General features: G+C 56.8%; 3 protein-coding genes across 3 annotated transcripts; all 3 read right to left on the bottom strand.

Moving 5' to 3' along the window:
• Positions 1 to 252: 252 nt before the first annotated feature.
• UV8b_06117 (uncharacterized protein) lies at positions 253 to 1,522 on the bottom strand (the record flags this gene model as incomplete). Its single annotated transcript, XM_043143614.1, has 3 exons — positions 253 to 448; positions 516 to 1,101; positions 1,255 to 1,522. 3 exons carry the CDS (start codon positions 1,520 to 1,522, stop codon positions 253 to 255), a joined length of 1,050 nt encoding a protein of 349 aa, XP_042999549.1.
• A 1,056-nt stretch (positions 1,523 to 2,578) lies between these two features.
• Positions 2,579 to 5,971, bottom strand: UV8b_06116 (uncharacterized protein; the record flags this gene model as incomplete). Its single annotated transcript, XM_043143613.1, has 2 exons — positions 2,579 to 5,499; positions 5,635 to 5,971. 2 exons carry the CDS (start codon positions 5,969 to 5,971, stop codon positions 2,579 to 2,581), a joined length of 3,258 nt encoding a protein of 1,085 aa, XP_042999548.1.
• A 1,123-nt stretch (positions 5,972 to 7,094) lies between these two features.
• Positions 7,095 to 8,540, bottom strand: UV8b_06115 (uncharacterized protein; the record flags this gene model as incomplete). The annotated part of the gene is made up of 3 exons (XM_043143612.1): positions 7,095 to 7,497; positions 7,568 to 7,767; positions 7,875 to 8,540. 3 exons carry the CDS (start codon positions 8,538 to 8,540, stop codon positions 7,095 to 7,097), a joined length of 1,269 nt encoding a protein of 422 aa, XP_042999547.1.
• Positions 8,541 to 12,347: the final 3,807 nt, after the last annotated feature.

The following is a 12,347-nucleotide window of genomic DNA, read 5'->3' as shown; positions in this document are numbered from 1 at the left end:
AAGGAAAAGGGGGGAAGAGGAAGAGGGGGGAGAACAAGAGGAAGAAGAACAAGAGGAAGAGCAAGAAGAAGAACAAGAAGAGAAGAACAAGAAGAACAAGAGGAAGAAGAACAAGAACAAGAAGAAAAGAAAAAAAAAACATCATGAAACAGAAATCCCAATGCAACCCAAACTCCGTTTCTAGGCCAGGCGCAGCTCCCACCCCCCGTCTCCCTTTTGCGTCCCCGGCGTCATGTCTGACAGCGCCCCATCCTAGACTGCGCTGTACCCCCCCCGGCTCCCCGTGCCCTGCACCGTGTTGAGCACGCGCCTCGTCCAGTCCCTCAGCAGATACGGGATGTCGCGGATGGTGTCGCCGTGGGGAACCAGGTCCCAGCCTCTAGCGCCGTACCGGGTGTAGTTGAGCCACGATCCGAAGATGAGATAGGCGGCCGTGCCCAAGAAGACGCTGGCAGGCAGGGGTTAGCGTATCAAAGATTCAGTCAGCAAACTGCACCGCGTCGATGGAGCCTTACACAATGACGAGCCAGGTGAAGAAGCCCCAGTGCGCGCTGGCGTCACCACCATGGCCGCCGCCGTCGCCGCCGCCGTCGCCGCCGTCCTCTCCGTCCCGCTTCTTCTCGCAGGCGTACTTGGTGCGCCAGGTGAGTCGCAACACGTCGCCGTCCTTTTCCGGGCCGTAGCTTTCCCATATCAGCGCGGCATCCTTCTTCTTCAGCTGGTGCTCTGGGAAGGATTTGTCTTTGCCGTCGTCGTCGCTGCCCCCCTCGTGCTTGCCGTCGTCGCGTCGGCCACGCTTCGAGTACTTATCCTCGGACCCGTCCCACTCGCCTTCCGTGCCCTCGTTGTCGCCGCAGAGCAGCTCCACAATGGCCTTTTGCTCGCGACGCTCCTTGACGGGCCCGTCCAGAGGATGCTTGCCGCCCTTGAGCACGAGCCGCAGGCCGTTCTTTTGCGCGTCGCTGTTGGAGTCGCTGCCGTTTAGCCGCGTGGCCTCGTACTTAAACGGCGACCCGCCCACGTTCTCCAGCGCACCCGCGATCGCGGTGACCGTCTCGACACGATCGACATCGTCCTGGATGAAGCGTGAAATGGCGCAGACTGCTCATCCCGTCAGCCGGCGTTTCCCTTGCTTTTGGGAAGGAGAGGGGAAAAAAAGGAACAGAAATAAAACAAAAAAAAAAAGAAAGAAAAACAAGAAGAAAACTTGCGGCCAACGCCCGTACAATCCGGCATGTCAAGTCGGCGCCCTACCTCTTGACCCATTAGGGCATTCCTCTGTCGGCTTCGCCTTCCCGCTCTTCTTCAGGGTCCCGCAAATGTCCAAGGTGTACGTCGTGTTGTGGTACGTATGCGTCGCCGAATCGTACTTGGACGTCACCACGGAATGCGGCCCCTTGAGCTTCTCCAGGTTGAACTTGTACCCGTCGACGAGGACGTTTTCGCAGTGCAGCATGGCCAACCCGGGCAAGGGCGCGACAAGAAGCGGCAGCAAAACTGCCGACGCTGAGGGCGGATGCATCTGGCTGCAAAAGACTTGGGCCCCCCCCTAGATGGGTTGCGAAGGAATGGAGCGAGGACGGATCGGACAAGCTTGTAAAACGGGCGAGACGAGATGTCTGGGTAGAAAAGAAATAAAACGACGCCCCTCTTTTATGCTGTTTCAACCGAGTCCATGAAAGAGAGACGAGAGAATGCACCGCTGGGTATATATGTATATCCCTGGCATCTGATGCTGCTGCAAGTCAGGTGGGAGCGATGGGGAGGGTGGACGTGAGATTTGGTTCCTCACCATGACACCAGCTTGGAGTTGCTAGTTCATGACGACCTGCACGTGACGCTCTGGTTGCTGGCTGCCTCCATCGCCTTGTCCGTACGAGCGAGCTTACATGTGGGTCCTAGGTACGTATTACCAGGTACCTACCTCTGAAGCTGTGGATGGCATCACCTTGTTCCCATCGCCAGTCTTTGCACCTGCGCCGTTTCCCAATACAATCAATCAATCATTCATGGCCATGATGCATACTCTAGCAACCGAGCATATACTATACAGATACCCTTCGCCCGAGCAAATCAATACAACGCCGCGCTGTAGCTACTTCCAAGTCCTGCCTCCAGTTGCCCAAAATCCAGACAGCCATCTGCCCGTGCCGTCCTCGCCGCCGCAACACGCCGAAATGCCTCTCTTTCAAACGAACAAGAAAAAAAAAATAAAGGGGAAAGAAAAAAAAAAAAACCAAAACATCATGGGGTATTCAAAGACCAGGTTAAATCCATGGCACAACGAGGGCCGCCGTGGGGAAAAGAAGGGGGAAAACAAAAAAAAAAAAAAACTAGACCCAAAACCAAGAAACGGCAGCACGATGCCAGCCACGCGGAGAAATCCCACGCAGGAAACCCGCAGCAAAAAAGAAAGAAAGAAAGATATAAAGAAGAAAGAAAAGAAAAAAAAAAAGGCCAACAGCACCCAAAACTCCTCATCGTTAGAGCCAAGTCGTCAGCGCCCAAGTCACGCCCACCCCTTCCCGCATCATGCCGTGGCAAAGATGTCGTCCGTCACCCCGTGATGTAGCCCTTGTCATGTCCCCATTCCTTGGTGTCCCGCCATGCCGCCCATGCCTTGCATGGCAGCTTGCTGCTGCTGCTGCTGCTGCTGCTGTTGTTGCATCATCATCTGCTGGTGCTGAGCACGACGCTGGGCCATGGTGTGCTGTATAATCTGCTGGGCTTGCGAGAATGAAGCCGTCCGGATCTTCTCGATCGTCTCCTGGGGAACGTTCTCGGCGCTTCCGAACTTGGCAATGGCACCTGACATGAGACGGGCATAGATTTGCCGAGCGCTGTGATGTATTTGCGCTTGGATGGGATTAGCGCCCAGCTGTTGCTGCTGAGGCTGGCCCTGTTGCTGCGGCAAAAGTTGCTGTTGCTGTTGCTGTTGTTGATGTTGTTGTTGTTGCTGCTGCTGCTGCTGCTGCTGCTGCTGCTGTTGCTGCTGTTGCTGCATCTGCATCGCAGCAAACGCCTGCATATTCGCATTGTTCCCATTCATCATTTGCCCGCTCACCTGTCTCTGCATGGGGTTTCCCATCTGGCCCATCCTCGCCATTTGCTGTATCTGCGCCTGCATCTGGGGAGTAATCTGCCTCAGGTGATTGTTCTGCATGTTTTGTTGCAGTTGCGCGTATTGCTGGGCCATCTGTTGCTGCTGCTGAGGTGTCATCATGCCGCCTGGTCCCTGCTGCTGCTGCTGCTGCTGATGCTGCTGCTGATGCTGCTGTTGCTGCTGCTGCAGAAGCATTTGCCGTTGCATCATTTGCATCATCTGCTGCTGCTGCTGTGGCGTCATCCCCTGAGAGTTGATTCCTTGGTTAACACCTCCATTCTGCAACGCGGCGAGTTGTTGTTGTTGTTGTTGTTGCTGCTGCTGCTGCTGCTGCTGCTGCTGCTGCTGCTGCTGTGCGATGGCTCGTTGCTGGGCCGCCACTTGCGCAAATACTTGCTGGTTGTGTTGACCCATGCCTTGCTGGTTCATCATCATAGCCTGGGCTTGGCCCGCCTGCACGTTCGGGGCCATCATGCTCGGACGCGGGCTGGCTTGCGACATGCGCGGCGTCGCTGCCATTGCTTGCCGATTGATGGGAGTGCCGTGAGGTAGGTTTGGCGTCGTGTTCGGCATGCGCGGGGTGTTGGACGGGTGACTTTGCTGACTGCCCCTGGCAGACATGTTGTGGGCCATGGGCACTGCCATTTGGCCGTTTTGGACGATGGACGGAGGCCGCGGAGGGCTGGTTGCCATGCCCGAGTTGGTCTGTTGCATCGCCACGCTGGCTACCATGGGCGACGACATGTTTTGCGGCGTTCCTTGACGGATGACGGGCGACGAGGCAGCCGCAGCCTGGTGGTTCATCTGCGCCGGGAACCGAGGCTGGGCAGATCCTTGCATGCTGTTGCCATTCGTAGTGGCCATTGGGTTTGGACCGGCAGTAGCCACGCCATTGGGTGTGTTGGCCGCCATGGCGCTTGCAGCTGGGTGAGCGTGCTGAGTCGGGTGAGCCTGCGGCTGCGGCGGCTGCTGCGGTTGCTGCTGCGGTTGCTGCTGCTGCTGCTGCTGTTGAGCCTGAGCTTGAGCCTGAGCCTGAGCCTGAGCCTGAGCCTGAGCATGCTGCTGCTGCTGGCTCTGCGCAGCAGAAACGGCGGCGGCGCTGCGGGCGGCGGCGGCGGCGGCGGCGGCCTGTCTTTGAGCTTCCAGCCGAGCCTGGTTCTCTCGAAGAACTGCCTCGCGTCTTTGTCGCTCCGCCTCGGCCTGTTGTCGCTGAGCTTGCACCATTTGCTCCTGTCGCTGCTGCTGCAGTCGTCGGTCGATTTCCTGCTGCTTAATCTTCTCCTGCTCCTTCTTCTCCGCATGCTCCCTCTTGATGTCCTCGAGGGCTTTGAACCGTTCGAACCTCGGCTCAAACGTGGCGGCTCGGTTCGGCGCGTCAGCGTCCGCTCCCCCGGTCCCCTGCCCCCCGGGAGCTGCGCCCGACAGCCTATCGTCCAGCACAAGCATGTAGCGTTCCTGGTCAGCGGCCGCTGCCTCGTCGGCCTCCATCTCCGCGACGGTTCTCTTCCGGATTTTCGGCTGCGGCGGAGGGTGTGAGTGCTTCGGATGCGCAAACGCCTCGAGCAGGACTATGGTCTCTTCGGCGCTCGAGGTCGGCTCCAGCATGAGGGGTGCGGTGGTGGCCAGCAGGATCTGCCCTTCGACCGCGTAAATGCTGCTACCGTCCAGCTCCATCTTCTCCTTCTTCTGCCGCTTGCTGGCTGGCGGGGGCATGTTGCCGGACGACGAGGCTGGCGGCGGCACGTGCGACAGGGGGGTGGAGGGAGGAGCAAGCAAAGGCGTGTCGCCGCCCACTTTGCCGGCGGTCCTGGGCGTGCTGGCCTTGATCCGCAGGTCCATGTGCAGAGACTCGGTGGTCGGGTGCATGACGACAGTGAAGACCTTGGGCTTTGCGGCTGGCTTCGGCTCGGGGTTGCCCGAGGAGAGGGCGGAAGCGGGTGCAGCCTCCTGTTCCGTCTGATCCTCCCGCTTGACCTCGTTCGCGGCCTCGGCATCCTTGGCAGCTGCCCCATTCTCTGCGCCTTGGCCGTCCTTGGGAAAGGGTACGTATGGCGATGGCGTCAGGCATTGGTTGTAGTTGTGGATGGAGCCGGGCACAACGGTGCTGGAGGTGGACGTCGTCTTGGCAACATCCTTGGTCTGGGCCAGCGACTTGTGGTCGTGCACCTGAACGATGAGGCATCCGTCGTAGAATCTCACGTTGCCTTGGATAAACCAGGAAAGCAGATCAGAGGGAATGGTCCGGGCCCGCAGGTGCTCGAGGAAGTACTTCATGGGGGACTTGTACGGAAAGATGGTTTCTTGCGCCTCGAATCGGAAGTGGTTGGCGTGGAGATGGATGACCAGGGACGGCGGCTGGCCCGCAAACTTTTTCAAAATCCACGAGTCCTTGACGACTGCATCGTTGGAAAACGGGGGGGAGGGGGGAGGGGGCATGCGTTAGCCGGCGGATCACCTTTTTTACCGCGCTCAAAAACAAAGCCCAGGTAGGGGGCGGAGACTGCACAAGAAGAAAAAGAGGGCAGGCATACCGTAGGGGATCGGGCCATCGTCCCGGGCATCGAAGCCTGCAAACGAGGGCCCAGAGCGCATGCCGGCACTGCTTCTCGAGTTCCTGGCCGACGCAAGGCTCGACGAGTCGTGCTGCGCTCGGTTGGGCGGGCGAGCCGCCGAAGCCGCGACGGATCTGTCGCCGGCCGAACTCGCAGCTTGCTTCGCGGTCGTCGAGGGAGGGTTCTTGGCCGGCATGGATGGCGAGGGCGATGAGTTGGGCGCCGCGACGCCGTTTGTCTGGATGCCGGGCGGGGCAGGTCGTTTTATCCTGTTGGCGCCGTGCTGCTGCTGAACAACAGGGCTGGCGGGGGCCATGATGGGCTCGTCGATTGGCGTCGGCGGCCAACGGCGCGATTCGCGCTCAACGACGGCTGGGTATCGGGGAGTCTGTGAGGTTCCTTGACGAGAACATCGACATCCCAGATCGGCGCGTATCCGGCGGACGCTCCTTGGCAAGTTTGGCGTTTTGGGCGTGGGTTGTGTTGCAGCGAGGTTTGGTGTCTGGTAGTCAGTCGAGTTGTGTGGAGTCGGTCGTTCGGTGAATGCGTTGGGAGACCAGAGGCAAAGTCAGCGAGCGAGACAAGGCTCGGCCACGCGGAGCCCGCAGACGAGCTTCGCGGCCCGTCCGATGCACACAGGATTTGCGTGCGTGCAGCGGCTTCAGCCCTGATAGACACACGACCAAGGGGACACGGGACACGGGACACGGGCGCAAGTGCGATGCCGCTCGGTAATCGATGCCAGGCGATCGATCATCGATCCTTGCGGGTTCCGCCTTTCCTCCCGTGGCTCTCTGCTCGCGCCCGTTTGTCTCCAAGATGCGCCATTGCGACTGTCACGTGACGCCACGCGCAGCCGCAGCCGGGTGGAAATGCCGCGACCAACAGGTACTGTACTGTAACTAAACTTTGGACGAGTTGCTCTCTCTGGCTGCAACTACGGTTTGGAATGATCCCCCGTCTTGAAAGGCAGGGGGATTCTAGCAACGTCGCGGCTTGCGATGGCCAAGGCTGAAACGGAAACCTGTCAAGTTTGGTCGCGCGTCTGGCGGCCAGAGCTGCGAGCACGGGCAAGGCATGCGCTGCGAGCGTTGCTGCGGTGCGATGCTGCTCGCATCGTCAGAGGTATCGAGCTTGCTTGCAGTTGTGCTCGTCCGCAGCACATGCATGCCCTTGCCTTTCCACGTCTCCAAAAGACCCCCCTTTCGGAGGGCAAGGGCTCTAATTCGGCTCTTCACCCTTGATTTCCTTGCCGGTTTCTCTAGATGATGCGAGATGCAGATTCTCGTCACGATCAAAGGAAAAAAAAGATACTCTTCAGGGGCATACCATACCAAGTCGTCAACGTGGCCAAGTCAAAACTCAAAACACCCCGCCCTGGCACGTATCGACACTGCATTTTTTTCCCCCAGACTATGTACTCGCCATCTCATGCATCATCACTCCTGTCCTTGCACTCGTCGAACCCAGTCGTCGTGCACCCGCATGCCGTCCACCACCACGACTCCGCGGCCGCGGCCGACCCGCTCGGGATGCTGCCACCACTTCTCGGGCCGGCCGGTCTTTTCCGCTTCCGACTCGCTGTCCGCCAGCCCGCCAGAGGCTCGCTCCGCACCGACCACGAGAATGACATCATGTCGCATCCACGTCTGGAGGGTGGCGACGATGCTGCCGTTGTCCCCGCTCAGGGATTCCTGCAAGTACACGACCTCGGGCTGTATGTGGCGGAGGATGTGGACGTGGCCGTTTGGCGTGGTGAAGGGCAGAATCGTCGCCTCCTTGTCCACGAGCGTCAGCGCCTCCGAGTAGATTGCGCTGTAGGCAGGGTTCGTGGGGGGGATCCTGCGGGCCGTCCGTCAGCAAAAAAAAAAAAGCGCTTCAGAACGGGTGTGTGCGGCACACAACAACTAACAGGGGGCTCTTGGTCTCCTCCCGGGGGCTTTGGGCTTGATCATGGCCAATGTTAGAAAACGACGAGCTCAACGAAGGTGGCGGCGGCTGGTTACTAGAAGTACCGGCCAGTGCGGAGTCCTTCAGATGCGGAGCGTAAATCAGAATGTACAGCTTGATCTTGGAGAAGTCGTTGTGGCGGGGGATATGAGACAGGATGGACTGGCAAAAGAAGAAGGAGAAAAGAGTTAGCGTTTGCGTCTCTCGCTTGCTTGGTTAGGGGGCGAGGGCGACGGGGTGACGGGGTGATGGGAAAGTCAAAAACATGCCGCAAGCTCGTGTGTGCCGTCGTCGTCGACAGATGGTATTCTGGCGTCTGCTGACACGACAATGGCAACAGTCTTGCGTCTGGTGTCCCCCGGGGCCGGGACGCGGTCCTTCTTGGCGTCGGCCTCTTCAGACCACGGATTGTCGGCGTAGGCCCCGTCTTCTTCGCGGATCGAGGCCAGGGCCTTGCCCATGACGGCCCCGGCAGCCGCCACCCCGGCGGCGACCGTCCTGCCCGTCGAGTCGAGGAACTGCTGGGGGCTCGGGGTCCTTCTCAGGGCGCCAGACACGCGGGCGCCCCAGCCTGGCGCGGACGCGTCGCCGGCAGCCGCGGCTGCTCCGCGAGACGCCGACGCCGCATCGCCTCCCTGCTGGGGGTGCGGTCGCGGCGGCTGCTCCGGGCCGCTTGCATCATGGCGCTCGCTGGCGCCGTACGGCGGGTTGTCCCCGTAGTCGGCGTTTTCGTAGTCCAGCCCCGGCTCATGGTCGAGGGCACCGTGCCCGTCTGCGTGCCCGTCCGCGTCTGCGTCTTCGTCCTCGGCTTCGCGCTGGCTCCAGACCCAGGCGGCCAAGCCGGCGGTGGCAACCGTGATGGTGATGGCAAGGGGCACCCAGTGGCTCCAGACCCCTCGCCGCGACGATCCGCGGTCATACCGATCAGGCGACATTTCGGCAGTGACGGGGGCGGCGCATTTCCCAGAGGACAGTGAACCCGGCCGGAGAAGGCTCGGTGCAAGCAGATGATGCGGGACTTGTTGTCAAGAGCGAGAGTCGGGCTGTGGGGCGTGACGCGGGATGAATAACGAATACAACAACAAGAGAGGTTGTCGCAAGTGGCAGATGCAATGCCTCTGGAGTCTTGGTCTCTGGACGTCGGGGCGTCGGGGCGTCGGGCTGTCAGTCAGCTTGGTGGTGGCTGGTGTCGTCAGTGTCAACAATGGGGGCGGACCGCCGCCTTGGCAACGCTACGCGCCGGGGCTGACCCGAGGTACGTACGGTACATGCAATATGCGATGTGTTGAAAGGCCTTGGGCAAGGCCGGCCGCAGTATAGCCGTGAACACCATCCACCAGCCACCTGGGGAGCCACCATGTTGCCCCTACTTTGTACCAGCAACCAACCTACCCTAAGGTCGAGCTTATCCGTAGCAGGAGCAAAGCCTCTCCATGAGAGGAAGAAGCAAGCGCATCCGGTGTAGAAACTTGGCCGACAGTCTACGGAGTATAGGATTTGTAACTTGTCTGTGAGCTTTGCTGACGGCCGGGCCTGCAGCTCGAAACTTTGGTCGCCGTTGATGTTGAGACGTCTGGTGATCTCAATGCTACAGAGCTTGACAAATTAGTCCAGCGGCGCTACTTGTGAAGTCTTTGCTTTCCAACATGCCCGGCATCAACCAGCGCAGGTGTCACGTAACTCACTACCTGTGCTCCGTAGACATGCAGTGTTCATACCCTACACATGCTTCACCAGGCAGGCATTCCATCTCCATGAGCGCCACGAGGATGACTAAGCACACATGAATCTGAACCGAGAAAACAAATCGCTACTCCGTACCACGCAGCCGTTACTTTTCTGCTCCGTACCGATCCGTCCGAGAGACGTCTGCCATATCACATGTCTCGCACTCAGCGTGGGCCTTTTGCGACGGACGACAAGCCGCAGAAAATGATGGGTCCACTGTGCACTGTCCTAAATCGTCGCGTATTTCCAAGCCAGCCTGTCGCAAGTACTCCCTAGGGAGTACCTACTACCTGACGACAGTTTGCACGAGACTACATATCAACCGACCTGTGCCCCCCCCTTGTCATTCGACCCCCCCATAATAACTTAACTGACCTGACCAATGCTCTTTCCTAATATAGAGATACGCTAATAAAGAGTAGTGGATCCGTTAATCTACAGTAGCCCCTAGACTATAAGTATCTTTATATATATTTTTCTATAGAAAGTGACTTCTATTATATTTTTATTTAGTATCTCTACCTAAGAACCTAGTATTAGAAGAAAATCAAGTACCTTTATATAGACTTTTCTATAGAAAGTGTAAAGGACTGACCCTAGGGCGGCTGCAAATAGGCGTCGATGATATGTATTAAATAGACTAAAGAGGAAGGAGAAGGATCCAAATAGGAACCTTCTATCTAGTCTATTTATATCCTAATTGTGACACGTATCGGAGTCCTAGTATAGTCCCGTGACTCCGTCTGTCGCCCTTCTTAGGCTAGACGCGGGCGCAGCCCGTGTCCTAGCCACATTGTGGCGCGGGCGTAGCCCGTGCCCGTGATAGAAAGCGATTTTCTTTCTTTTTATTAGGTACGTACCTCTTGGGTACTTAAGTACTATAGTAGAAAGAAGTACCTTTATATATATTTTTCTATATAAAGTGACTTTTAGAACCTCTACTAAGTACCTAGGTACCTACCTACCTTAGGTACCTAGGTACCTAGGTTCTAGAAATAGAAAGAAAGGTACCCTTATATATATATTTCTATATAAAGTGACTTCTTTAACTTCTCTTACTAGGTATCCCTACCTAAGAACTTAGTAAAAAATATAGAGAAAGTACTTTCCTATATTATTTTCTATATAAAGTGACTTTATTAATATCTTTTATCAAGTACCCTTACGTAAGAACCTAATAAAATAGTAGAGAAAGTACTTCTCCTTATACTTTTACTATAGAAAGCGACTTCTTTAAATTCTTTTACTAGGTACCCCTACCTAAGAACCTAGTAAAATATCCGAGAAAGTACTTCTCTATATAGTTTTCTATAATAAACCAATTATATTTAGAGTATAGCCCACAGCAATAGTCAGGTCAGTTAAGTTATTATGGGGGGGTCGGATGACAAGGGGGGGACACAGGTCGGTTGACCTGTACCCTCAGTTTGCACGCGTAAGCTACCTCCTGTTTAACTTGTTAACTTGGCTTAAAGAGGAAAAACCAATGCAAATGCGAAACAGGCAGAACAACGACAGTCTTCCACGGAGTACTCCGTACCTCCGTAATTTCATCACAATCAATTTTTAAAGTGCTCCGCTCACCATGTGAAAACGTCGCAGCCAACCAAGACACACCGTGTGGATCCCCCGAAGATGCTCACCCAATGATCAATCCAGCCCGCCATATCCCATCACCCCACCGCACCCAATGCCAAGCACCGCACCGCACACCCTGCAAAATTCAAATGAACCAATTTCCCAGCCCCCGCCCCTTCGGCCCACCGCAAATTTTTTTTTCTCACCGTGCAGATTTTTTCTGCCTCCCAGAGCCTCACCGCCCGCCCGCCGCGCCTCTATAAAACACCGCTCCTCCTCCCTCCCTTTGACTTTTTTTTCCCTTTCTTCTTCACGTCGACAATACTTCAGTACGAGCACCCCTACTGCAGCCTCCTCCTCCTCCTCTTCACCCCCCCGAAGCCACATGCTGACAAATTCCTACAGAAGAATCATTTCTATAGTATTCGACCTCCTCTAGGTTCTCCAAAAGAGCCACAGAATCCACCCTGGTTGATGATGGTATATCCTCGACACCCTAGAGTGAAAGCTTGGTCCTCTCGCTCTGTCCGCAAGGACGGCGGCATGCGGCTTGCGCCGCGTGCTGTATAGAGAGATGTTCCCGGCGTGGCAACGTGCCGGGAAGCTTATTGATGATCTCGACCCCGTTTGTGGTCTTGCCCTCGGGCGCACGGGCGGGGTGGGTGTCGACGGACGTCTGACAGGCTATCTTTTCATTGCGGTCGGGGTGACTCGGCGTGAAGAAGAGACGATGGATTGGTCGTGGGGTCGATACAAGTGTCTGCATGGCCCATTCAAGTTGTTTTTCAAGCGTCGTTGCTGGGTGGGATTAAAGGTTTTCTGCTGTTATGTGTTGAAAGACGAGGAACTTGTCAGCGATGAATGTTGCAGGCACTAATCGAGATTTTCAAACCGTTACCGGACCGCTGTGCTCGTGCTGTGAAAAAGACGCACGCTGCTGTGCAAATTACCGTATGTCTTGTAGTTGTACCAGCCTGTTCCGCTTCAACGACCGGAACATGCGTTCTCCTTGTCCAGCTTGGCATGCTGTCTTTCCAGGCCCATTTTTCGACGCAACAACATCGAGAGTTGCATCGAGCACCCCTCCCGCCCCATGTCATCACGTCTCCGACATGAAGAGCTCGTCACAAAACCCGAGCAGTCGACTCCCGAGCGTCGAGTCGACAGCACAGCACCAGGCAAACCGTCACAACGCAGTTGACCCGCATAGACGCACCGATTGACAAGGCAGCTATCCGATTACCCCAGTGATGCGCGTCGTGTCCCAACGCACAGCGTCATTCCACCCCCCATGAAGTGCATTGAAAAGCCTCGCTTCCCCGTCTACACACATCCGCCAGCGCCCACGACTATGAAGAACCACCCACCACTGGCTCAATGTCCCGACGCAGAGATGGGCACTTGAGCAGCGGGACAATCTGTGCGCAGAGCAATCT

The sequence above is a fragment of the Ustilaginoidea virens genome, chromosome 5, assembly GCF_000687475.1.
Source record: "Ustilaginoidea virens chromosome 5, complete sequence".
Lineage (NCBI taxonomy): Eukaryota > Fungi > Ascomycota > Sordariomycetes > Hypocreales > Clavicipitaceae > Ustilaginoidea > Ustilaginoidea virens.
Note: the sequence above shows the minus strand (reverse complement) of the source record. Positions and strands in the feature narration are given on the sequence as shown.